Source organism: Purpureocillium lilacinum (assembly GCF_023168085.1).
Source record: "Purpureocillium lilacinum CBS 284.36 DNA, scaffold_4, whole genome shotgun sequence".
NCBI lineage: Eukaryota > Fungi > Ascomycota > Sordariomycetes > Hypocreales > Ophiocordycipitaceae > Purpureocillium > Purpureocillium lilacinum.
The window spans coordinates 4488015-4512994 of NW_027072114.1; the positions used below are offsets into that span (position 1 = coordinate 4488015).

Sequence of the window (24980 nt, forward strand, 5' to 3'; positions counted from 1 at the left end):
GTGGCTCTCCAAGCCTCGAGGCGTCGACTGGGCCACAAGATGATGAGATGGCTACAATTTCACAATGTACATAATGCATGTAAACCAAATGGACATGATGTGCCCAGTACGCGTGCCATGTCGATCTGGGTTTGACGGGTTCAACACTGACGGTGGGTGCTCGTGTGCTGGCCGCTTGGTAGCGGCCGCCGGCTCCGGGTTGCTTCCGTTTCTACCAGTCTACAAAGGCAACACCACAAAGCAACGAGGGAGCCCGCGATGGTCTGGCCACGGGAAATCGCGAAATTGCTGGAGCCTGCCTGAAAAGGATGCCCTCGTTGTCCGGGGACGTCCGATGCACATCGCACGATGGAAGTGCCCGTGGACCTCTACCCAAATCAAGGTACTTTTGATAGTACCGCTACCGAGCAGGTGGTATGGGCGGTACTGGTAGGTACTTCGTATACCCGACCTGGGCAGTGGCGCGCGTTGGCAGGCTCCCGTCATCAGTGGCACCTGTAACGGCGCACCTCCAGCCCTCATCAGCTGCGTCCGTCCCCCGAACCCCACCTACCCGACCCTCCCAGCCCGGGCAGCAGGCGCGGGGCCAAGGGGGGCGGCCCTTTGTCAACCTTGGGAACCTGAACCTCACCACCTTCGCCGTCGAACCCTCCACGCCTCTCACCAAGTCTCTGGCCCGCCAACGCACCACTCGACCAGCGCATTCCTCTTCCCCTCGTCTCCCTCCGCTCGACGATTCACCCAGCTTACTGCACAACGCCGACCGCCGCGCCGTTTGGCCAGAGCCAGCTTGTACCCCTCCCACTTCCCGAGCGCGGTACCATCGAGCCTGCGCGGCCAAACCGTTGCGCGCCGACGAACGACGACGACGACGGTGGCGACGGCGACGGGGACGAATCCACCACCCACAGCCGACAGACCCCAGCCGCCCGCGCGGGCAGCCGCCGCCAAACTGTCTGGCCAGCAGGACGCCGGGAGGGCCGCCGGCAGCGACAACGAGCCCGCCGCCGCCGGCACGACCACCAAGGCGGGATCGACGTCTCCGAAGAGCCCCAACTTCCACCGGCCCATCATGCAGGCCATGCCCGACACGCGGCAGCAGAGTTTCGACGAGATCTACGGGCCGCCCGAGAACTTTCTCGAAATTGAGGTGAGCGAGCGAGCGAGCGCGCGAGCGCCCGACGAGGAGAGCCCCAACATGACGCCGTTGCTGACGGGCGCAACCCACACGCCGCGCACAGGTCCGCAATCCTCGCACGCACGGCATCGGGCGACACATGTACACCGACTACGAGATCCTGTGCCGGACCAACATCCCCGCCTTCAAGCTGCGCCAGAGCAGCGTTCGGCGGAGGTACTCAGACTTTGAGTACTTTCGCGACATTCTAGAGCGCGAGAGCGCGCGCGTCACCATCCCGCCGCTCCCGGGCAAGGTCTTTACCAATCGCTTCAGCGACGATGTTATCGAGGGCCGTCGCGCGGGGCTCGAAAAGTTCCTCAAGATTGTCGTCGGCCACCCGTTGCTGCAGACGGGGAGCAAGGTCCTCGCCGCCTTTGTGCAGGGTAGGCCCTTACCTTTTCGACCACGACGGTGCACTCGCTGTGCTGGGCTGACACGGCAAGCAGATCCGAACTGGGACCGCAACGCGTGGTGAACGACTCGGTCGTGGGCGCGAGTGGGATAGAGACCAGCGGTCTCTCGGTCTCTCTGCCAAAGCATGACGTCGGCTGTACGGGCTGGCATGGCCCTGGGAGGGTGAGCAACGGCAGCAGCGCCGGTGAGCGGCTTGAGCCGGACGAGGAGCCGGGTCCAGTACGGCGACAACGGTCTCCATGCCGGGTGGCAAGCTTTGCCGAGGCTCGCTGATGGAATTATTTGCTGGATGGGAGGGTTCTCTGCCTTGTTGCTTCGCTCGTTCGTTTCCAGAGACGTGGGCTTATGGATGGGCTGGGGAGGGAGGCATAGCAGCGCGTATCCAAAACAACATGAATACTATTGAGCCGTTTCTTTAGCGCGTCGCGAGCTGTGGCGGGTTGTCAACCATTCGATCAACACAACCGTGCCACCGCCATGACAACGGGCCACGCCCTCCCTCACCTCGTCCTCCGAGGTAGGGAGGCGGATACAACTTCAAGTCCATGCACGGTTGTGCGCGCGGTGCTGCGCGAGATGGACCGTCACAGCGGAACCCACCGGTGCTGACAAGGGCGCCTTTTGGCTTCGCGTCAATTGCGCCTTGCTGGTGGGTGCTCGTCTTTGCGGTGGAGAAGGTGGCCGTTGTGGAGCGCCATCGCACCGAGGATTTAAACCTACAAACATTCGACATGTCGCCGACCCTGTGTATGTCGCCGCAACGCCGGCAGCTCCTCTTCCGGCATAGGGCAGCAAAGACGACGAAAAGAGTCGCATCGGCTGTGTCCCGTGGGTGGGGCGCCCTTGAATCTTCTGACTTGATTGCTTGCCACGGCGACGAGCTCCTAGGAAGCGGATCCATATCCGCGGCGGCTTGTCATGGATCGTACTTCCACGATGCCCGACATGCGCACCAGCAGGTGGCACCACCCTCAACATCACCGCCCGAGGCAAGCCGCCGGCTACACAGGCAGCCCGGGCCCGGCCATGGCGTCAGAGGAGTCCGAGGGACTATGGACCTTTCATTCCGGCAAGAGGTTCCTCGACCGGCACCTGGGACTGTTCGTGCAGACGCGCCACCGACGGTGGTCGAGGCCGCGAGACAACATGGAGGCAGGCAGCTCCTTCGCACTCCGCGACAGAAATGCCGCCACGCAGTCACCCACGCAGTCACCCACGCAGTCGCCCACGCAGTCGCCCACGCAGTCGTCCACGCCGGCAGAGGCTGACACGGCGGCGCGTGTCGAGGACGATTCGGACGGCCACCTGACGACCAGGCCCGAGTTTTCCCTGCCGCCCGTGGACCGGGGCAAGCACGCTTGGTTCTTCCTCGTGGCGTGCATCTTTATCGAGGCTCTGACGTGGGGTACGTGGTCATCATGAGCCTCCTTATCCTCTTACTGTTCCCGGCCCTCTAGCCACTGCTCTTCTTCCCAAGCGGCAGCAACATCGGCCGCTAACATGCCCGAACCCAGGATTTCCCTTTGCGTTTGGCGTCTTTCAAAAGTACTACAGTACACACGACCCCTTTGCCGGCTCCTCGTCGATCCCCATCATCGGCACGTGCGCCATGGTGCGTCCAGTCGTCCCTCTCGTGGCACACCTAGGCTCCCTGCCCGCCCTCTGCTAACGTCGTGTCCACCATAGGGCATTATGTACCTTGACATCCCCTTGGTCATGGGCGTCCAGCGCCTTTATCCCCGCTTCAGCAGATGGTCGCCCGTCATCGGCCTGCTCGTCATGTGCCTCTCCCTGGCCGCCTCCTCCTTCTCGCAGAACACGACCCATCTCATCATCACCCAGGGCGTGCTGTACGCTCTCGGTGGCTCTGTCTCGTATTGCCCGTGCCTCCTCTACATGGACGAGTGGTTCGTCAAGCGAAAGGGACTCGCCTATGGCACCATGTGGTCCGGCACCGGGCTCGCCGGCTTCATCCTGCCCTTGGTACTCGAGTACCTACTTGGTCGCTGGGGGTTCCGAACAACTCTTCGCATCTGGGCGGTCGCCCTACTGGTTCTCACTCTGCCCTTGGCGTACTTTATCAAGCCGCGGCTGCCTCCGACAGCGACCCAACACATCAAGCCGTTCAAGTTGGGCTTTGCCTTGCGCCGCACGTTCCTGCTGCATCAGGCCGCGAACGTGATTCAGGCGTTGGGGTTCTTCCTTCCCGGCATCTACCTCCCGACCTACGCGACCTCGATAGGCGCTGGCCCGTTTCCCTCGGCGCTGACCATCCTCCTCGTCAACGTGGCATCCGTATTTGGCTGCGCCGTCATGGGCTCCCTGACGGATCACTTGCATGTCACGACGTGCCTGCTCCTCTCTGCGACTGGTGCCGCGCTGGGTACATTCCTGCTCTGGGGATTCGCCACGTCGCTGCCGCTGCTCTTTGTCTACTGCATTATATACGGGCTCTTTGCCGGCTCCTACACGTCAGCATGGACAGGCATCATGCAACAAATCACGTCGGAGCCGGTCGCCGGGAGCGCCGGGCGCGGCACGTTCGACCCGACAATGGTGCTCGGCGTCTTGTCCACGGGGCGTGGTATTGGAAGCGTAGTTTCGGGGCCCCTTAGTCAGGTACTCATCAAGGGGCTGCCGTGGCAGGGCAAAGCGCTCGGCGCGTACGGCTCGGGATACGGACCGCTGATTGCCTTTACCGGAGCAACGGCGGCCATGAGCGGAACGGTATTTCTCTGGAGAAAGATTGGTTGGATGTAATAGACAGTAGACATTCTGGGCCGCCAAGTCATCTCCGCAGCAATACTCCGCGTGTACCGACTCCGACCCTTACTTCCCGCTCGACCCAAGTTCAACCAGTCGCTGGTCAATTCAGTCCCAAGGCGGTGCGCCTCGATGTGCTGTGCGGGTCGAGGTACGGCCTCTCGCCCAGGCCGACGGCTCTGTTGCCAAAACGCTCACCCTGTTCGTTGTAGTCGAACGTGGCGCTATGGAACACGCTGCGGTTGTCCCAGATGGCTGCCCATGGAGTCAGAACGTGAATCTGTCTTGCGGGGGGTGGGGGTGTCATATGCGAACAAGGACCGCAGACGTACCAATGTCGTTGGGGTTCTGCCACTTCAGCCGTACTTGCAGATCGTGGTTATGGTACACGAGGTCGAGGAACCAGTCAAGAAGCTGCTTGCTTTCCTCTTCGGTCACACCGTTGATGTGTCGAACATGGCCGCCGACGGGGAAGAGGCTCTTCCATCCGGTGACTGGGTTGGTACGGACGACAGGATGCACGGCCTTGAGCTCTGTTCCGACGTTCTCTGGCGCCCCACGAGGCTTGTCATAGAGCTTGAAGCCTGCGTTCTCGGCCACTTCACGGAACCGGGGCTGTTCAAACGTGGCCGTGAGGGACTCAAGGAACTTTTGGTACGGCTCGCTGAGGCGGTCGTACAGCTCGTACCCGGAAGCCCAAAGGGTGTCTGGGGAGGCGTTAGTTCGATCGCCCGCCTGCGCGTGTATGGCGAGATTGCACACGTACCACCACCTGTCTTTGGCAGCTGGACCAGCCGCAGGGACGTGTAGTCCGCCGGCACCGGTTCAAAGGCAATGTCGCTGTGCCACTGCGCCGTCTTTTGCTTCTTGGGGCTCAGCTCGTCTGCGCGTGTCGACTTGTAGAGCTTCTCGTGCTGAACAGAGCTGATGGTGCTGATCTCCGGATCGCTGCCACCAAGCTCACGCTCCGAGTTGAGGACGGGGTGGATGTGAAGGCCTGACGTCTCGGGGCGCCCAACCAGGTTGCCAAGGCGTAGGATCAGCTCTTTCTGTAGGTCGTTGGTGAGGTCATCTTGGGCGCGGAAGAAGACAACGCCGCGCTCAGAGACTGTCGGGTGGCCCGAGTTAGCTCTCTACTTGCAGTCTGCTCAACCCCCTATACAGCGTCGTGGAGAGTGAGAGAGCGTACTGGTCACTGCGAGATCGCGAATGAGCTCATCCGAGTTGGGGGCATTGAGCCACTCAACCAGCTTGGCGCTGGGGAACTCGCGGCCGATGACGGGCGTCACGTCAAACGACTCGTACTGGTCCAAGACACCGGTGGCCTTCACCGGCTTGGGTGCGGTCGCCGCCGCCGCCGCCTTGGTGATGACGGGAACATCGGCCGGAGGAGCATCGACTACTGCGGGAGCCATGATGTGAGTGTATGATGACGTTTGTCTTGGATGCCTTGGTTGAGCAACTTGCGGCTGCAGCAAGGGCATAATCATCATGTTTATATACGCGACCACCCCGGATCCTGTCGAGACACTCGCCGACGCGGCACCGATACGTTCCCAGACAGAATCACGCTTTTCGCTGCATACATGCTACAACATCGACACTTCCCCTCACCCACGGGCTCGAATGGCTTCATGAGACGTCGCAAGCTCAAGTGCTGCTATTGCATGAAGGCCAGGTCGTTGGTAATCCGACCCAAACTAGCATGTAGATGCATTGTGCCAATTCCCCCGCGGAATCACGCCATCAGTCGCAGTCAACACCTGGAAGTCGGTCTTGTGGCAGCGTCGGTCCGTCGAGTGAACAGACGGGCGGTCGCCTGCCTCGGATAGATAAAAGAGATAGTCGCCCAGTAGGCTGATTGCGTCAAGTCGTGCTCGCGCGTGGTGGTGATGTGATGAGGTGCTGTCGTTAGCCAAGCCGCCGACCATGCGCGGCCGCAGCGACACCGACGACACGGGCCACACGCCCCTGGGTCAGCTTGAGAATAATGCGAGCGGACTTTGCGGGATTAACGGCACACTTGAGTATGCTCAGCTTATTATCACGCCTTTCTTCACTGGAAGTCGCGAGTGAAGATGGGGCGCAACGAAACAGGGTGTTTACCTTGTGATGCCATCACGCAATCCTACTAGCCTCGAACTGCCACGCCATGATGCGTGAGGGGAATGCGACGGCGGACATTTCAGTGGAAAGCCAGCTTATCTGCCATGTAAAGTATTGAGCCGTTGGTTACGGTGCCGCTGGTTGACGTGATAGATGGCTACGCCGATTCACCATCCGGCGCCTCAATAACGATTACAAGGAGCTGCGATGCAAGGCTTGGTAGCACAGAGGCAAAGCCGCGCAGAGCCTGGACCCAGACCTGACCTAACAAGACGGATTGATGCCAATGAGTGAAGCGCCCACTATCTGTTGGTTCTTGTCGCGCGTCGTTACGGTCAATCGGTCTAGCCCGCGGTATACCATGCTGCCATAGCGTACGCGGCGTGGATCCAGACGTAACACACCTCGGCGCGGCTTCCTGACCAAGGAGACATTTATACCTTGCTGTCTCCCCGGGCATAGAAGAGGCCGTGAGTGTGACCAGTATCGCGAGACATTGCAGTTGCGTCGTAGACAACATGGCTACAGTCCTTGCTCGCGGCTTGGGAAAAGGGGGCTCGTCGGCTTCGACGACATCGTTAAACAGCAATATCCCTCCCCTCGGCGCCCCGACAGAGGAGAAGAAGTCGTGGTTTCAGCGCTCGCCTTTTATAGACCGGGATGCCGTCGCTACACAGGTGAGGTGGTCTCGTCTCACCAGACGACAGCGCCCAAGTCTCACAACGTCGTTAGGCAAGCGTCTTTGACGATCCCGTCACGGCGGAGAAGTATCATCCCAGACCAGACTGGTACGTGCCGTTTCTCCGCGCAGCCGCCGAGCGCAGCACGCTCATACAAAGTCTAGGGAGAACACTCATCGCTTCGATCCGTTGTTCAGATGGACGTGGAGAGAAGAGTTCCGACTCGTGCGCAAGGTTGACCTCTACATCATGGTCTGGGCATGCATCATGTTCATGGCTCTCGAACTTGATCGCGCGAACATCTCGCAGGCCCTAACCGATGAGCTCCTCCCAGACCTGGGTATGACGACAAACGGTAAGGTCACCCAGCCCAGATCACGTTTCTCCAAGCTGACTGAGTCAAGACTACAACTTGGGCAACACCGTGTTCAAGCTCAGCTTCCTCTGCGCTGAGCTTCCGTCCCAGCTTGTCTCAAAGTGGATGGGTCCAGATCGCTGGATCCCTCTGCAGATAACGCTCTGGAGCGTCGTCGCCGGCAGCCAGTTTTGGCTCTCAGGCCGAGAATCATTTCTCGTGACGCGTGCCCTGCTCGGCATTCTACAGGGTGGCTTTATCCCGGATGTATGCCGCGTCTCTCATCCGAGTTAACCACGCATGCCGCTAACGGACTCAGATTGTCATCTACCTCTCTTACTTTTACAAGCACGCAGAGCTTTCCATCCGCTTGAGCTTCTTCTGGACAGCCATGAGCATAGCCGACATCCTCTCCGCCATCTTTGCCTATGGTTTGCTGCGCATGCGGGGTGTCGAGGGCCGCTCGGGCTGGCGGTGGCTCTTCCTCATCGAGGTGAGTTATTCTGTTTCGGTGTCTGGCAAACGTGTTGCCTTCAGTGAGCTTCGACTGACACCAAGAAGGGCCTCTTGACTCTCATCATTGGTGTCATGTCGTGGCTGCTCATGCCGGCAGGGCCCTGCCAGACGGCTAGCTGGTTCCGCGGCAAGAAGGGTTGGTTCACAGAGCGGTAGGAGCCCAGAAGCCCCTGAAATACAGGAAGAAACCTGATTGACCAATCAGTGAGGAGAAAATCATCGTCAACCGGGTGCTGCGGGAGGATCCCAGCAAGAGCTCGATGCATAACCGCGAGCCCGTCACGCCTAAGCTGCTCTGGCAAAGCTTACAGGACTACGATCTCTGGTAAGGAGACTTGGAACAACTTTACGGATCAATGCTAATCTTGTAGGCCACTCTATATTCTCGGGCTCATCTTCCAGATCCCTATGACCCCTGTTCAACAGTACTTAACACTCACACTAAAAGGACTGGGCTTCAACACGTTCGAGACGAATCTCCTGACCATTCCCTATACTGTCATTCACAGTATGTAGACCGGGGTACTTTCCACCACGGGACAAGAACTAATGAAAGCAGTATTGACCATGGTCGCCTTGACCTACCTGTCCGAGCGTACGGGCCAGCTCACCCTCGTCGCCTTGCTCGGTCAGCTCTGGGCCTTCCCATTCCTCATCTACATGAACGTCGTTAATACTGCAACGGCCAATAAATGGGTCATCTGGACAATTGTCACGCTCTTGCTTGGCTATCCAAACGGTATTACAAGGCGCCATTCCCCGCTCTACGATGGAGGCGTACGCTAATAGTGAACTTTCGTAGCCCATCCCATCCAAGTCGCCTGGAACTCACGCAACTCCAACGCTGTTCGGTCCCGCACCGTCTCGGCGGCCTGCTACAACATGTTTGTCCAGGCCGGGGGCATCATATCATCCAACATCTATCGCAATGGTTCGCTCCCTGCACATGTTCGACCCTGCAATCGAGACCTGGCTGACGTGATGCAGACGACAAGCCGCGCTATGTTCGTGGCAATAGACAGCTGCTGGCTCTGCTCTGCATGAACTTCGTGGTGTACGTCTTGGTCAAGGTGTACTACGTGTGGCGGAACAAAACACGAGATCGCAAGTGGGAGGCAATGACGCCGGAACAAAGGCTCGAGTATCTCTCCACGACAACGGATCAGGGCAACAAGCGGCTAGACTTCCGGTTTGACCATTAGCAACGGCCGTTGGCTCAGGTCATGCCGCGCCAATGGATAATGATGGAGGAAAGAGAAATACTGGCCACTACTGCCGCCATGTACGGCGGTCACGCTACTCACGTCACAGTGTATGCAGCGAACCTTTTTCGTGCAAGAATCAGATGCATACATTGAACAACCCTCGGACGGGAGATAGTGCGTGTCCTAGATCGCCCGCTCTGGCGAGTGCGGCCGTGATGCCTGGCCGAGGCATACCCGTCTGGTCACTTTGGTGTCGACCCCCTGGAAGGCCGCTCTAAGCCCTGCCAGCAGGCCAATCAGTGCTAAAACGACCGTTCGTCGCTGCAATGACAGGGTGGCCGTGATAGTCATCGCAATAGGCATTCTCCGCGCCGACCTTGGCGAGATTCCAGTCCCGCGCAGCTGTTGCAATCGATCCGTCCAGCCGTTCAGTCGCCGAAATGACCCACGCGCCGTCGGACTTCTGGGCGTAGGCGTCGTTGGGTGCACCGTCCAAGACCCACTGCGAGTATCCCCTCTTGGCATTGGAACCGTCCCCGGACGTGAGCATAACGCCGCCGTCGTTGCCGCGGATGAGAGACAGATCGGCCCAGCCCCAGCCGTTCTGGTCCCAGCTCACCTCGAACCAAGAGCCCAACCACTCCGCCGTGCCCCTGAGCATGTATTCGTCCAAGCCGCGTTGAATACGGCCCTCCCACTGGTCTGGGAATGAGACGAACCGGGTCTCGCCAGGCTTCACCCAGATGTACTTCCACGGAACGGTGTCGCAGTTGTTATGAAAAATGTAGAAGCACTGCGTCTCGGAGGCGCTGTTATGGATCGACACGCCCTTGCCGCCATTATCGTTGTCGCCAGAGGTGTACGTTGGCGACGAGTTGCACGACCACCTCTTGCTGAGTTCGTTCTCCTTGTCCTTTTTGGCGCCGAGACGTCTCAGTCCACCCGTCTTGTACGCCTTGAAATGGCCCTCAGGACTGGCCTTGGACGATACAATGTTGACATCAGTCTTGTCGAGGGATTGACGCGTGAAGATCGGATCGACACTGGGGAGGGCGCCAACGATGCCGCAGAGAGCGGCAATGGACAGACACAACTTGACCATGTTGATACAATAGGACTTGAGAGTACTGTACAAAACTGTGCTGTATGTACAGTCTAGCTCAATAGACGAATGATCTGCGTTGCAGGGACGGAAGCTCCTTCGAGAACCTTCTCCCTTTTATGTTAAAGTCCCATTGTTCTCGTAGCCGGGCCCGAGCCGCCGAACGGCATTGCCAGTTCATCCCGGCGAAATAGCGGCCCCGGTTGGCAACACTTCTCGGTCGTTTCCTCTATTGCGATCCAGGTCATGGTTGACACGATGCGGGCCAACAGAGTAGACACCCACGCCACGAGACTGTCACCACGGACCAGCAACGCGAAGTTCCGGATCAGGTCCAAGAGCTAGAAAGGTCAAGAACCTCCGTTGAATCTGCGCGAGAGGGCAATAAGGCTTGTGCTGGAGGATGAACTCACCTTCTCACCCTAGTCAATGAGGATTCCCTGTCGCAGCCCCGCCATGCATACAACGCAGCTCTTTGCCATAGGACCAGCACATCTTCGTACTGTACTTGAGGAATTTTGGAAACACTACGCGTTTGGTGAGGGCTGAGAACGTCGGATGTAACTGGTTGTCAATGTGAGTCGGACCTTTCACTGAAATCGTCAGCAATGCGTAGAAGCTGGTCGCGTCCCAGCTCACCGGCCGTGCGTAGAAAGAGACCGCAGGGTCTGAGCGTCGGTCCTTCTCCTTACATAGCAGCCCCTCTGCATAGTATAGTCGGCCCTTTTGATAACCCTTTGGGCCCGAACCCATTCACTCCAAGTCGGTCCTTTTGGTAAGTCCGTCCAGGAACAGTTCGACTTGATGTCGTGAAACTTGCTCAGATGGAAGACATCTGCAGAGTCTACATGACTCCTGATCCCTGAATGCACAGTCAAGGGCCAGGCGAGGAGTTTAGACATGTTATAACGTACAGCACACAGCACAGTAGCCTAATAAAATTAGAGATTATAGAACGCAACATAAAAGGCAAGAATGACTTCTTCTCTTCGGTCCAAAACCTCTCGTTCAAGAGTGCATCGGCAGGTTCTGCTTTGATAGGCGAATGCTGTGGACAAGAAAGTAAAGAACAAATTACTGACCCGACGGCTGAACCGTTTTGCCACAATGTTCTTACGCCAGTCTCTGGTCCTTTCCGTCCTCCTTTCGACTGCGCTGGGCTCGGGCAAGCGCGGCTTGGCTGCGAACGACGATGTACCAATATCGGGGTTTGGCGGCGAATGGAACGGCAATCCGTCACAGGTAACATGGCAGTACAACTGGGACAGCGATACCAAGCAGAAACAAGACTTTGCTGAGTTTGTTCCCATGCTCTGGGGACCCGCGAACATTCATACGGCGCAGTGGCGAACCAATGCGCAGTGGTGGGTATCGAACTCGGCACAGCATTTGCTAGGATTCAACGAGCCCGAGCAGCAAGGCCAGTCAAACTTGTCCGTCTCTCAGGCGGTCGACGCCTGGAGAGATTGGATGGAGGACTTCTCCGGCGTCGCGAAGCTTGGAGCACCTTCCGTGTCGAACGATGGGTACGAGTGGCTTTCCCAGTTTCTGCAAGCATGCAGTGGCTGCCACATTGACTTCATTCCGATTCACTGGTACAACGACCATTCCATCGAGTTTGATTTGGAGGACTGGGTCAACAAGATTTGCGATCTCGGGGACGGCCGCCCCGTGTGGATTACAGAAGTACGTTTGTTTCAAGGGTCGCGGCCGCGTGTGCACGACTTGCTCCGATACTAAATATTCGACTAGTTCCAGGGCTTTGGGTCAGACGACGAACAAGCCGCCTTTCTCGAAAAGGCCATTCCTTTCTTGGACAATAACGCGTGCGTGGAGAGATATGCCTACTTTGGCACCGCGGACAATTCCAAGGTGCTTCTGCAGAATGGTGGCCCGTCTCTTTCGGATTTGGGCGTGCAATACGCATTCAGCCCATTTGGCTCAGGGAACGGCCCGGCGTAGCATGCCATGAATGGTGCAGGGATGCTTTCCGTCCATTCACGATGCCTGTATCAGGGTGTCCGATCGATCGTGGTCGGGTTCTTTAGTTCTTACACGAGTTCATGACACTTAGTGTGCTACTGTACGGGACCACTCGTGATCTTGCTGAGACAACTATGAGCCCCTCCTGTTTGTTACTTTGTAGCCTCAACTCCATGTCGTTGGACTACCCGTTGTCTGACCGGCGGGAAGCGCGCTAGGCCCGAGGGACTGAACGGACCTGCGCCCAGATTCCCCTTCCATGATCCGAGTACATGTGGCGCCAACTGTTAGCTTGAGCACTTTGAGAGTGCCCTTTTGATGTGAGCTAGGCACGGTTATCTTCATGTTCCGTGTGCGGACGCCCGCGGACACGGGTCGTCGCCTTTCTTTGTTGATGGCGCGGAACCTGAATGGCCGAGCAGGATGCCGGTTCTCGTGGCGACGATCTGGGAGAGAACATTGACCAGTCGCTTCCTTTGAGTCACGTCCGCGCCACAGTGGCCCGTGGGCGTGTCCTGCTTTGCTTTTCGCCCCAGCCTTGCATGGGCTTTGTGTAAAGCCTGTGTCTCCAGTGCTCCACAAAGAGATGAATGTCAACATTGAAGGGATTTCTTCGCTCTTTGACGCCGCCGCTTCAACGTTGAACGTGCCAGGACGTCAAAGCGAGTCCGTCAACTCCCGGCTCTGAGGATAAAAGTCTCGGTTTGGCATCACAATCATGCACCCAGAGGCCAAACACAATAGTTCCCGCCTGTTCACAAACAGTTCAAAGCATGTCTTGCAAGCGCGCCAGCCGCGCGCCTTCTGCCACGCAACAAACGGAAAACGACCATTCGCATAAGAAGATGAAGGAGACGCACGATTACGGGGGATACCCAAAAGTTACGCCACCAATCTTTTGGGATCGATTGTCTACTATAGTGTTTACGCGAAGAGCCTTGCGGGAGTTACAGCGGAGGATCTCGGAATCCACCTGCGAGCCAAATATACACGATATCGGTAGGAGCGAGCCGACAGATCGAGTGGGCGCAGAGGACCTGATCCGCAGGCTCTCTGCGGGCGACTTGAGGCAGCTTAGGCTTCTAGCCAGGCGAGGAGGGCCAAACCTCGAGGACGTTCGAGGTGTACGTTTAACAATCCCGTTCCCGTCTCCTCCTTTCCTCTCCCGCCCACGTCTGTTCGTTGACGATGTAGCAGTGGAAACCACCTGGTGACCGAGACGGAGCGTCCGGTTCGAGCGGGAGCACGACGACCGGGAGCACTGGCAAGACAAATGGCTGCGACAAGAACTTCGAAGCACACATGGCCGAGTGGGGCATCTTTCTTCCCTACTCCTCCCTCCTGGATGGCTATGTGCCGCCAGTGCCCAACAACATGGATGAGGTACGCGAGAGGATGGCACGGCGGAGGGATTCCGTCTCTCCGTCGCGAATTTCGGATGCCGACATCGAAAAATTCCGATCCGAAATTTATTGGCTTGAGAACGAGAACGCCGTCAAGGCCCAATGCCTCCCCTACTTCGAAGGGGACCTAACTCTCGATGACAGCGTGTTTACTGAGAGGGAAACTGTTTTTAACAATTTGAAGCACCTCACCGATGGCAGCCTTGTGGCATGCCAGCCGGATCGTTGGTACGGCGAGTCCCGCATTCCGGACGTCTTGAGATCCGCCGGCGACTTGGCCAAGCATATCGTGCCCTCTACACAGGAGGGTCGTCCGGTTGTGCCCAACTTCTTTCTGGAGGTCAAGGGTGCCAGTGGAACGCTGCACGCCGCACGACGGCAAGCGTGTTACGACGGAGCGCTAGGAGCGAGGGCCATAAGAAACCTGCAGGTCGCCGGGCAGTCGACGCCTCCTCCCCTCGACAACATGGCTTACACCATTGTTACCACGCTCCAAAACGGACACTTGGACCTGTTTACGTGTCACCCAGTCCCGCCGAGGGGTACAAATACGGCGGACGGCTATGTGATGACATACGTCTCCGCTTATAGCCTTACAAGCCCCCGTGACTTCCGGCGGGGGGTCGCCGCCTACCGAAACCTGCGGGACTGGGCCGCAGAACAGCGGCGCACAGCCGTAGAGGAAGCCCACAAACGACTGGCCCCGGACTCCAGCGCAAAGTGATGCATGCGGCAACATGGAACTGGCTTGTCCGGTGCATGGCGTGTTGGTCTGGCTGGTCCGTCCCGCTGAGTCCTCTGCCACTGGGGTTGTTGATGCGCGTGGAGGAACGTTGAATTTTGTCACTCGTTTGGGATAGTTTGCATAGACACTGGCAAATAATGGCAGCATCATTCCTTGTCATATTTCCTCATCTCCTTGGCGCGAGCTGTTTCTATACCTGCCGGCCTACCTGTTGTTGTAACAAGTCGTGTTCCCGTGCCGGACTAAGGCTCACATGCGGTTCATGACAAGCATCGCGACGCGATGGGAGAGGGAGCCAGGCAACGTACGTTTCAAGAGCCCCATGTCACCCAAGGTGGCGAGGAAAATGTGAAGCACGCGACCCAGAATGGCTGGGGGGCAGTTACACAAAGCCACACGTTCGGAACTGGCGCGCTGTGGTCGTGGCATTCTGGCCTCGGCAATTGCATTTGGACGTCTGTCGTCTCGAAGAATCGGCAACCAAAAGATGCGACATCAAAGACAAAGCACACCACAAAACGAACGCGCTTAGGGCGTACTGTACTCTGAGCCGGGTAGTCCCTTTGCTTTTCGTCTTCCATGCTCGTGATGAGACGCTGGCATCGGACGTCGATACTATAGACGAGGCCCCAGGATGGTGCAAGTAAAAGGTAACGCCACGACTCGGAGTCCTATGTTCCTAGATACACTCGTCGGCCTATATTTGCGTACCGTACTTTAAGTGATCTGTCATATCTCGCCGTCTGGGCCAAAGCAAAGAAACAAAAGACGAGGCATAGTGCGCACATCATTCGTACATGTACCAGGATTAGAACAAAAAGACCAATAAACCCAAAAAAAGCGAGCCGATCGCAAGATCCAGCCTACCGGCACTAGACGTTGATCCCTTTGAGTCGGCTGAGGCGGAGCTCGGTCCCGCCAACGTGAAGTTGACCGTCATGACATTGGAGATAATGTTGGATGGCATGGTCTTGCCGACCGAGGACGGCGCCGTTCCGTTGACAACAAACATGGTGAGGCTAGAGGGCTGATTCATGCCGGCAAAAGGCGAGCCGACGAACCACGTACACCAATACTCGGTGATGATACGATTCTGGACACGCGTAACGGCGTTGATCTGGAAAAGGTTTGCCAGATTCGTGCTGGCGCCGCCAGGAAGGGTCGAGCTATTGGACAAAACGACGAGTCCCGGAACCGCCTTGCTGGCACCAGGAGAAAAGTCCTTGTCGGTGAAGTTGTCGTGGTAGAGTGGCTCGTAGCCCCTGGAAGGGGCGAAGTAATTGGCCTTGGTGTCATTATTGCCAATCACCATGTCCACCATCCAACCAGAACCGTTCTTGCCCACCAGCTCCCCGGATCTTGGCGTAAAGAGCGTAATGCTTAGTGGTGAGTCCACGGACGAAGCAGACGTGGCGTTGGAAGCGGCGTCGCCGAAAATAGAGAATGTGACGGTAGCAACGTTTGAGATGATGTTGGGATCGGTCTTCGGGTCGCCGGTATAGTTGGCCGGAGCGGCGCCCTTCAAGAAGAAGACTGTAGCGGCGGCGTTGGCATTGGAGGCAAAGTTAGGGGCTCCGACGAACCACGAGAAATAGGCCTCTAATATATTGCCTTGCTTGTCAGAGTTTGTGATGGCGTTCAGCTGGAACGCACCGGCAAAGTTCTGGCTTGGGTTGGATGAGGTGTTGAGTAGGCACACGAAACCCGGGGCCGCCTGATTCGGACCAGGACCAAACGTAGTGAGGTTCGGGGAGTTGAGAAAGGGAAAGAATCCATCATCGGGGTCCGTCGTTGGGTTGGAACGTCGGTACCCTCCGCCGCCGCCCGACGAGCTAGGAGTAGCTGTGGCAACCGCCGATGAGGTAGCGGCCGATGGTGCAGAAAATTCTGCTACAACATCCATCATCCACCCCATGCCCTTCATGCCGACCGTGGAGCCCATTAAAGGAGTCAAGATGGTGACTTTCTTTGGAATGTTTTGGGCATTCGCCAGTGTAGCAGACAAGGCAGGCACAGCTGCCATCTGAAAGAACCTCATTGTGTAGTGAGAGGGTTCACTATGGATGGAACGAAGGGTCAGTTATTGCTCTCGAAAGGAAGCTGCGAGGTGCGTTTGGACTGCGTGAAGCACGCAAAAGGCACGGTGTATATATTGACAGTGTTCCTGAGGAGAGAGAAGGTGGGTAGGAGGAGGCGGGCAAAACATTAACCCGAGCCAACTTGACGATACGTGGACTGCAACCCATTCTGCTACGGTAAACACAAGATTACGGCAGTCAAACTCTTATGCGCTCTCCCATAGAGTGAAATTCCATTTTGCCTACATTCAGCCGACATTCCGTTCCTGTGTCACTACATGTAAGCCAGCCACATTGGGAAAACCTGTCAGCGCATCGGAGGCCTCGACACGGAAATGCCTGAAAGGGTGTATTGCCGACACGAGCACTACTAGGTCTCTTCGCATGATTGAGCGGATTAGATTTCAGTTTCGGTGCAGGTGGAATGATTGCGTCGGGCAAACTTGTGGCAACGGACAAATATGTTCCTCCGCACTGGCACGACATCGCCTACCCGGGGCAAACTCGGACCTGATCACGGCAACCCCAGTCCGAAGGCTTGCTACGCCGTGTGGGTATTGAGCTCCGGACCGACGGAACAGGCCCGCTCGGTACTTTGCCCACGCCACTCTGGGTACATGTACAGGGAGGGCTCACACTCGTCACAGGTATCCGCCCAACAAGCTTTTCCCGCATTGCCATGGCATGCACAGGTATTTTGGTGCCTTAGCGGTCGGAGATATAGCTAATAAGCAACCATGCACCCTTCTCACGCGCCACAATGTGCATGGTTTCTTGACTAATTGTTTTGAGAAGCCCACCGGACAAAGAACCATGGCTTGCTTTCATGTTGGCAGTGCCTGATGACTGGAACTTCCCTGTCGTGGGCAGAAGATGTCAATGTTTTTGTATAAGCTCTTTTGCTAGACTTGTTACCGAGACTTGCATGGTGCCGCACGCCAGAGAAGTCAGCACCGCGGTAGCTATATGTACTCGAAGAGGCAGTGGCGTGGCGATTGTTTCTAGCATGGAGATGTTGTATATGTACGTTCAGTGCGGGGATGAAGAGCCTTCCCAGTGCAGCAAATGCATCAGTCGGTACGGTTCGTCCCAGTGAGCCTGTCGAGTCGTCAGTGCTGTAGGCCGTATAGCGAACCCGACGCAGCCTACAAAATGATTTGCGCCCATTAGTGTGACAATCTCTACGTCACGCACGCGACGCGTGTCGTCCTTTGCCTCGTCGAGCTCGCGACGCAGGGCGGCAGCGCACCACGGCATATGCCACGCCGATCTATTACACGCTACGTGGCGAATTGGAAGGGCAGCCCAGTGGTTTGGGCGCATGGCGTGAGAGCCGTTGTGAAAGAGGACGCGGTGCCGGAACAGAGAACTTGCCCCAGTCACCTCGGAGAGACGGAGATGCAATGTGTCAGGGCCGTCTTCTCCGGCAGCACTGGCTGTGAAGACGCCTTGCAGCTGTTCCGGTGTCATCCTGCCGCGCGGCGGCGTCGGCGATGTGGACGAGGTGCGCCTCTCTAGCCCATCGACGGCACCATCGTGTGAGTAGTACCCCGAGATCCACGACAAGACGGTACTCGGTCGGTCTGGAGGCGGGATATCTTCGTCCAGGAGTGGGGCGTATGCATCGCTCGGTGGCAGGTAACCGAGAGAAGCAAATGGCGCGTCTAATGAACATCAGTTCACATGTGCGCAGTCTTGCATGTCTTAAAGGCAATATGAAGCAGCAAGGGCGGGAGAAAAGGGCAGTCTAAGCCTACCGTATAGAATCGCACGCTGTATATACCTCGCGAGGTCAAAGAAGCAATGCTGCTTAGGAGCGCCATCAGCCAGCTCGCTCCCATGGACCACGATGCCAGAACGATGCCATCCGTGGGCTCGCTTGCCGAGGGAATCCCCGCCTGATGCGCCCAAGCGCAGACAAACTCATACAGCTCCAAGGCACGGTCACGCATAAAGGCATCCAGAGGAGAGCATGCTTCTTGCGGGGACAATCCATCCATATGACGGAGGAGGGCGAGTTCGACCTCGGTATAGGGTGCTGAGCCAGGGTGGTCTCGTCTGTACACTAGAACGAGCCGGGGGTTGTGCTTTACGGCAAACGGTTTCATGGGGGACATGATGGCTAGTTTGTGAGAGCGAGTTAACCTCTGGGTACACGTCCGTCGTCGAAGCTCATCTCACCGCTGTGGAATCCAAATCTGTGAATCAGGCGGTGGTTGTGTAGTCGGCACTGCCAGACACGGCGCCCGTGTTGATGTAGGCCAACGGGCCCAGTGCCTGCCATTCGGCCGCCATGATGCGCGGCTACATCCATGTACGGAAATGGATGGAGTGCTCGCGCGAAGAATTGGTGGGAGGGTATTCAGGGAACAAAACATGAGTTGGAGACAGGTTGTGACACGCTGGAGGTACAATAGCCGTGGCGAAGTAACGGGACGATAGGGCCGTTTCTTATGTTGGCAATTGCCCGATGGCACACACCGCCGTGCCACTCACGATGCTGTGCCGCTCCAGAGGCGTCTCGATTGAGCACGATGCTGCTCACAAGGGGCGATTGATAAGCGCTTACGGCGCAATAAAGACGGTAGATCTTTCGGTGCCTGCACCACGGTAGGCAAGGCTTTAGCGACTAGGGGCCAATTGCCACGCTCCCCGGAACAGTTTAATAAAGCCCGCCGCTGCGTCCAAGTCGGGCTGACATCGCACGGCGCAACGCAATCCTTGGCACTGGGAGAGGGCTGACCAGGCAGTGGAACGGGCACGACACACCACATGGTTGTGTCACACAGGGAGGTCGCGGGAACCGATGTCGTAGGGGCATATTCAGCCAAATGCCAGTCGCCCTGCCCGCGCGGACCGGCAAGCCGGGTCGGACATGCGGAGCCCCCACAGTTCCCGATTTTTAGTGTGGTGTGCCGCTCCAATCGCGGCGGCAGGGGAGCCGAATACGGCAGTCCACAGCGACCCGAACCAGTGGGGTTCGGGTCGCGAAAGGATGCCGCTCCGGGGTCCAAGCGGGAGTCATGGCACCGGCAGGACGGAAGGGTACCATCCAGCCCGGAGCATGGCCGGCATGCCCAAAAGCTGTCCCGATTACACATGAAAAAGAAAGAGTATTGCTATTCGTAGAGCCATATTTTGCTCGTTGTAGAACCCCTCTTACTTTTTTTCTCAGCCGCGCCCTTCCCCGGCCTTTTTAAGTAGTGCTGCAAGGCATGGCATCGGGCGGCGCAACGCGCTCCCAGCACTGCTGCTGTTGCTGTTGCTGCGCCTGCAGTGGAGCAGGCTCCAGCCTACAACTAGCAAAAGCTGGCTTCATTTTGCTCCCCTTTCTCCCCATTTGGTCGGATGAGGGCTCATCTCAAACTCAAGTTTCTTCGCCCGGACGATGTCTCCGTGTTTCAGCACCGGCCTCTCCACCGCCTTTCCATCCAGCTTCAGACCATTGATATACGCCTTCCCGCCGGTGCCCGCACCGGGCGCCGATAGCACGAGCTCGTGCTCCGCGGGCCCGCCAGGCACGGCAGGCACACGAATCGTCACACGATCGAAGAACGGTGTTCCAATAATGTATTCGTCCGACGCTGGGTTCACGGGGTAGAACCCCAGCGCCGAAAGCACGTACCACGCACTCATCTGGCCGAGGTCCTCGTTGCCGCTCAGTCCGGCCGCGGTGGCGTTGTACTCTCGCCAAGCAATCTCCCGCACCTTGTCCGCTGTGTCGGCCGGGTATCCCAGCGTCGCGTACAGGTATGGCACGTGGTGCGACGGCTCGTTGCTGTGCATGTTGTGGCCGCCAGCGAAATGCTCATCCAGCTTGCGCTTCATGCCTGCCTTGCCATGGCGGAATAGCCCCGCGAGACCCAACACGTCATGCATCACGTCAAACGTGTACACCCATTTGTCGCCCTCGGTCCATCCCCATTCGTCATTGGCAAAGCTGCCGTTGGCGTTGCGGCTCTGCATAAACTCGGTGGCATTGTTCCAGAGGTGCGCGTAGTTGCCACTACGAGCGTATAGCTCCTTTGCCGAAGCGTTGTCGCCCGCGTGCGATGCCACGGCCGCCGCCGCGTGGTCGTTGAAGGCAAAATCGAGGGTCCGGCTTCCCGCCTCGGCCCAGCCGTCATTGTCCACCCACCCGTGCCGCATGTAGCTCGTGAGGCCGGCGCGAGCCTCGTGGGGCGTGTCGGGCTCGCGATCGTAGTATAAAAGCTCCGTGTCGCGCTCGGGCGGCTCGTAGGCGTTCTTGCGGACAGCCTGCCACGCTTTCGCAACATCGAAGCCGCGAAACCCCCGCGCGAGGGCGTTGGCCAGTACGGCATCAGCATTCGTTGCAATCATGATATTTGTCTCGACGACATTGGCCCAGATGGGCAGACGACCGGACCAGTCGAAAATGCGAAGTAGGGAGCGCATCATGGAGTCGACGCGCTCCGGCGCAAACAGCGTGAGCAGCGAGTGCTCGGCGCGATACGTGTCCCAGATGGACCAGGACTGGTAATACGAGTCGCCTTCCTCGTGCACGCTGTCCGTGTAGCCGCTGTAGAAACATCGCTTCCCACCATGTTTTGCCGAGCTTGTTGGCTCGGAGAAGTCGCTGGGATATTGCAGAGCATGAAAAAGACCCGTGTAGAAGATTGTGCGTGCATCGTGGTCCGCGTTGGTCTTGTTGACACCCGAAATGTCCACACGGCCCAGCTTCTCGAGCCATGCGGACTTGGTCTTTTGCACAGTTGACTCGAACGACTTGCCGTCTGGTATCTCCAGGTCAAGGTTTCGCCGGGCCTGCTCGACACTGACAAAGGACACGCCGGTTCGTACCTCGACGCGGCGCACCGACCTGTCAAAGGTGACATATGCAGCCATGTTCTTACCCTTGGCCTGACGCTTGCCGTGCTCGGTTTCGTTGCCGCGTGCAATGCCGTGGGAAGAGAATGGTGCCGAGAAGCGAGAGACAAAGTAGCCCCTAAATGACGTGGGCCGATCTGGCCCAAGGGCGTAGTCCTGCCGCTGCGTGTTGCTGCCAGAGACCTCGCGCCGGCGCGGATCAATCTCGACATGCCCCGTCCAGTTGAGCCGGCTGGCCTGGACAACGACAAAGGGCTGATACGGCTCGTGCGCGTCGCCTTGTTCAAAGTCGAAGCGAAGGTGGCCAGTGTGCGCCGTCGCACTCATCGCCACGCGAATGCCACGGTCGTATTCCTGCGACGTGCCATTGTCAGCCGAGGGTTGATCTCGGGCATCCGGCGCTAGGTCATGGCCCAGGAGTTGTCGCTTCCGGACGCGTCCGTTGGCTCCCTCTGACACCGCGTCCGGAACCGGGGCTCCACCGCCGGGACACGGTGGACACGCTGAGCCGAATTGCTCCGACGCCGCCTGCTCGGTGAGGTTCCACCCAAACGTTCCTGCGGTGGCTGCGTCCAAGAGGGTTTCGTAGACGTACGGCGTGCTCCGCTCATCTTGCTTGCGAAAGGCGAGCCCTCGCTTCTCAAAGGCGACATGGACGCCGCCTTCTCCGTCGCTGTTGAGGCCGGGCATGAGCACCATCTGGCCTTGCTCGCCCATCCATATGGCAGGCTGATGGGTTGCCTGGAAGCCATGCACGCGGCGGTCTCTGTCCGAGTACGGCACCTGGGAAATGAAGTTCTCGCGCGTCTGCGGCGTCCAGCGCGTCATGCCAAAGGGCGGGGCGATGGAGGGAATCATGCCGCCATTGTCGTTGGGGGAACCGCCATTGGTGCCAACGAGTGGATTGACGTGCTGGAGCACCCCTGCGCCGTCGTGATAGCCGGAGCCCGAAGGAGACGAGGCGCTGTGGTCAGCACTGCCGATGCTGGCCAGAGCCAACAGTGCCGCGCACGCGGACGAGGCCGTGAAATGCATCATGGCTGATGAGACGAGACGGCAATGCAGAGTCAGGTCATCCCGCTCACCCTGAACCGAAGGGGAGGGGCTGTGTGTTCATTATCACAGATTGTCTTGCAATGAGCGTCGGTCAAGGAAACCCCACCTCTGGTGCGATTCCACAACATGAAGAACAGCAAGCTGGCGTCATTCTGCAAGTCCGGGATTTCGTCGTATTCTTCCGACTGGACCGCATCTACGACGGATGATCGCAGCCAGGTTGGGCCTGGTGGGTGACAGCCAGCTTCCCCGGGTTACTCTATGAGCACTGGAGCAGCTGGCCAGAATCGTGACCTGCAGATCCCCCGACTTGGCCTGTATGAATGTGAGGGCAGGCGGGGTTGGTGAGGGATCGCTCCCTGACAGAATCGGACATGCGGATTGCGGACAGCACCTGCACAACACCTATGATCGGCGTACAATGTGTCAGAGGAGCACACGCTGTGTGCAATTTCCCGGGACTAGGCGCGTCATATGGTGGCCTCGCAGACTCTACACGTACTGGGGGCCCAAGGTCCACGCAGAGGCTGGGCTCTCTCCCCATCATCAAGTGCAATGCCCACAAACTTACTCCCTGTGCTCCGCGGATACTGTGGTCTGTTCGGCGCTGGTCGCGTCGCCAGAGTGATGCACTTTCTCCTCCAAGGTTTGGCCAAAATGACCCGTCGCCCGAGGAAGGTGCCGCGCCACGCTGACCGTATCGAAGATGGACTTGGATTGTAAGAAGATCTCGTCGACTTCCTCCAGATGCCGGCCATTGGTCTCGGGGAAGAAGAAGTAGACGCCTGCCGGGTTAGCGACATTGCCCCTCAAGGGATGCGGCAGAGACCTTACCAGGATAGATCAAGAAGAGGTTGATGGAGGCGTAGACGATGAAGTAGCGCCACCCAATTGTCGCAAAGCCCACTGGGGTGATCTCGGCGACGACCTGTAGACTGTATCAGATGGGCCGCCATGTTTCTCTCTTCTTTTTCAAGGGCCTACGATGAGTCGCTGCGGATACCACGTACAAAATTGAACAGCCATGCTGCGCCCGTCGAGAGCGACGTAATCGGCACGCGATAACTCAAAGGCGCGACCTCGGCCGCATACAAAAACGTCAGGCCCAGGAACCCAATCGGGAAGAAGAAGGAGAAGAGGAAGATAAAGGCCGCCGCGGCGCCAATCGCCGCCATGTTGTTGGGCTGCGAGGATGTTCCCGCCGCCACGGCCATGCAGACGCCCATGCCCACCGCGGAAAAGAGCATCAGCTTGCGGCGGCCAAAGCGGTCCACGGTCAAGACGCCGATTGGCGAGCACACCGTCTGCCAGGTGAAGACGCCGCCAGCAATAATGCGAGCCTTGGTGGCCGACAGGCCCAAGTCGTCTTCAAAGATCTTGGCTTGGTAGAAGGCGAGGGCATTGATGCCGGACATTTGTTGAAACACTTGGCCGGCCACTGCCAGACAGGCGCGATGGAAGAGGCGCAGGTCGCCATTGGCAAAGACGTGGCGAAACTTTGCTTCGCCAGCCATGGCGAGCGACTTTTTCATCTCCAGGATGCTCTCCTCCACGTCAGCGCTGTCGGGCGCCGCATCGGCGAGCGCGGCCAGGACGGTGCGTGCACCATCCTCATGGCCCTTCTTGATGAGCCAGCGGGGCGAGTCGGGCATGTGCGGAATGGTCAAGAGGATGAGAATGGACCAGAGGGTCGACAAGGCCAAGGGGAACCGCCACGTCACAGAACCACTGGCGTGGGAGATGCCAAGATTGACCCACGCCGCGACGGACAGTCCGAAGCTGATGAAGACGCTCTCCAAGAGGACCGTCGCGCCGCGATGCTTGGCCCGTGAGCACTCGGCCTGCCAATTAGGCGCCGTCGCCGTCACATGCCCGTAGCCAAAGCCCGAGACAAACCGCCCGACGATGAGCTGCGGGAGGGAAAAGGACGTGGATTGCAGGATCGCTCCAACAATGTTACCGGCCGCGCCCAGCATAATGGTGCGCTTGCGGCCGAGCCTGTCGCCGAGCCAGATGCAGTCGAGGCATCCGAAAAAGCACCCCAGCGTGTAGATGGCGACGACGGTGCCCTGGTTTGGGGGCAGTCAGTTCCGCATATGCACGATACTCAAAGACCCACGGCCCAAGTGCTTTACCTGAACGCGCGAGTTGTTCGCCTTGGTGGCGCCCGTCGTGTTGAGGGTGTCGATTCGCGGAAAGGTCTCGACAAAGGAAGGGAGCGACAAGAGCCCACCGGCCACGGCGTTGTTGTAGCCAAACAGGATGTACGTGGGCAGAATGACGGTCCAGATAATGGCCTGCTCGAGCCTACGCCCGCGCAATCCAAAGTACTTTGCCATGGTATAGTTGTTTTGATTCGAGTTTGCTCTCAAGACTGAGGAGGGACATGGCATGGTACCCAGGACAATGAACGACGCCAGCCGTTACATGTATGCTGGGACAAACGTCGAGCGGCATCTCTGTTGCCCCCCGCCGTCGGTTCTTCCATTCGCCCGCACCATCAGCAAAGGCGATGCGTGGTTCGCCGGATCAATGCTATTGTGTAC

At 58.1% G+C, this 24980-nt stretch overlaps 10 protein-coding genes across 10 annotated transcripts; 5 read left to right on the forward strand and 5 right to left on the reverse strand.

Moving 5' to 3' along the window:
• Positions 1-416: 416 nt before the first annotated feature.
• PLICBS_006520 (sorting nexin-3) lies at positions 417-1655 on the forward strand (the record flags this gene model as incomplete). Its single annotated transcript, XM_065600957.1, has 4 exons — positions 417-429; positions 942-1150; positions 1242-1563; positions 1627-1655. The coding sequence occupies 4 exons, from the start codon at positions 417-419 to the stop codon at positions 1653-1655; spliced, it is 573 nt and encodes a 190-aa protein (XP_065457029.1).
• Positions 1656-2620: 965 nt separating this feature from the next.
• PLICBS_006521 (uncharacterized protein) lies at positions 2621-4354 on the forward strand (the record flags this gene model as incomplete). Its single annotated transcript, XM_018328265.2, has 3 exons — positions 2621-2999; positions 3109-3206; positions 3281-4354. The coding sequence occupies 3 exons, from the start codon at positions 2621-2623 to the stop codon at positions 4352-4354; spliced, it is 1551 nt and encodes a 516-aa protein (XP_018173123.2).
• A 106-nt stretch (positions 4355-4460) lies between these two features.
• On the reverse strand, positions 4461-5772 carry PLICBS_006522 (uncharacterized protein; the record flags this gene model as incomplete). The annotated part of the gene is made up of 4 exons (XM_018328264.1): positions 4461-4612; positions 4690-5064; positions 5124-5465; positions 5547-5772. The coding sequence occupies 4 exons, from the start codon at positions 5770-5772 to the stop codon at positions 4461-4463; spliced, it is 1095 nt and encodes a 364-aa protein (XP_018173122.1).
• Positions 5773-6981: 1209 nt separating this feature from the next.
• Positions 6982-9216, forward strand: PLICBS_006523 (uncharacterized protein; the record flags this gene model as incomplete). Its single annotated transcript, XM_065600958.1, has 11 exons — positions 6982-7140; positions 7196-7251; positions 7308-7498; positions 7548-7765; positions 7818-7991; positions 8057-8166; positions 8220-8339; positions 8386-8522; positions 8574-8753; positions 8817-8945; positions 9002-9216. The coding sequence occupies 11 exons, from the start codon at positions 6982-6984 to the stop codon at positions 9214-9216; spliced, it is 1689 nt and encodes a 562-aa protein (XP_065457030.1).
• Positions 9217-9493: 277 nt separating this feature from the next.
• PLICBS_006524 (uncharacterized protein) lies at positions 9494-10321 on the reverse strand (the record flags this gene model as incomplete). The annotated part of the gene is made up of 1 exon (XM_018328262.1): positions 9494-10321. One exon carries the CDS (start codon positions 10319-10321, stop codon positions 9494-9496), a length of 828 nt encoding a protein of 275 aa, XP_018173120.1.
• A 1107-nt stretch (positions 10322-11428) lies between these two features.
• On the forward strand, positions 11429-12283 carry PLICBS_006525 (uncharacterized protein; the record flags this gene model as incomplete). Its single annotated transcript, XM_018328261.1, has 2 exons — positions 11429-12007; positions 12074-12283. 2 exons carry the CDS (start codon positions 11429-11431, stop codon positions 12281-12283), a joined length of 789 nt encoding a protein of 262 aa, XP_018173119.1.
• Positions 12284-13606: 1323 nt separating this feature from the next.
• Positions 13607-14431, forward strand: PLICBS_006526 (uncharacterized protein; the record flags this gene model as incomplete). Its single annotated transcript, XM_018328260.2, has 1 exon — positions 13607-14431. One exon carries the CDS (start codon positions 13607-13609, stop codon positions 14429-14431), a length of 825 nt encoding a protein of 274 aa, XP_018173118.1.
• An 829-nt stretch (positions 14432-15260) lies between these two features.
• On the reverse strand, positions 15261-16490 carry PLICBS_006527 (uncharacterized protein; the record flags this gene model as incomplete). The annotated part of the gene is made up of 1 exon (XM_018328259.2): positions 15261-16490. One exon carries the CDS (start codon positions 16488-16490, stop codon positions 15261-15263), a length of 1230 nt encoding a protein of 409 aa, XP_018173117.2.
• A 3355-nt stretch (positions 16491-19845) lies between these two features.
• PLICBS_006528 (uncharacterized protein) lies at positions 19846-22416 on the reverse strand (the record flags this gene model as incomplete). The annotated part of the gene is made up of 1 exon (XM_018328257.2): positions 19846-22416. The coding sequence occupies one exon, from the start codon at positions 22414-22416 to the stop codon at positions 19846-19848; it is 2571 nt and encodes an 856-aa protein (XP_018173115.2).
• Positions 22417-23001: 585 nt separating this feature from the next.
• On the reverse strand, positions 23002-24773 carry PLICBS_006529 (uncharacterized protein; the record flags this gene model as incomplete). Its single annotated transcript, XM_065600959.1, has 4 exons — positions 23002-23219; positions 23269-23362; positions 23445-24503; positions 24570-24773. 4 exons carry the CDS (start codon positions 24771-24773, stop codon positions 23002-23004), a joined length of 1575 nt encoding a protein of 524 aa, XP_065457031.1.
• Positions 24774-24980: the final 207 nt, after the last annotated feature.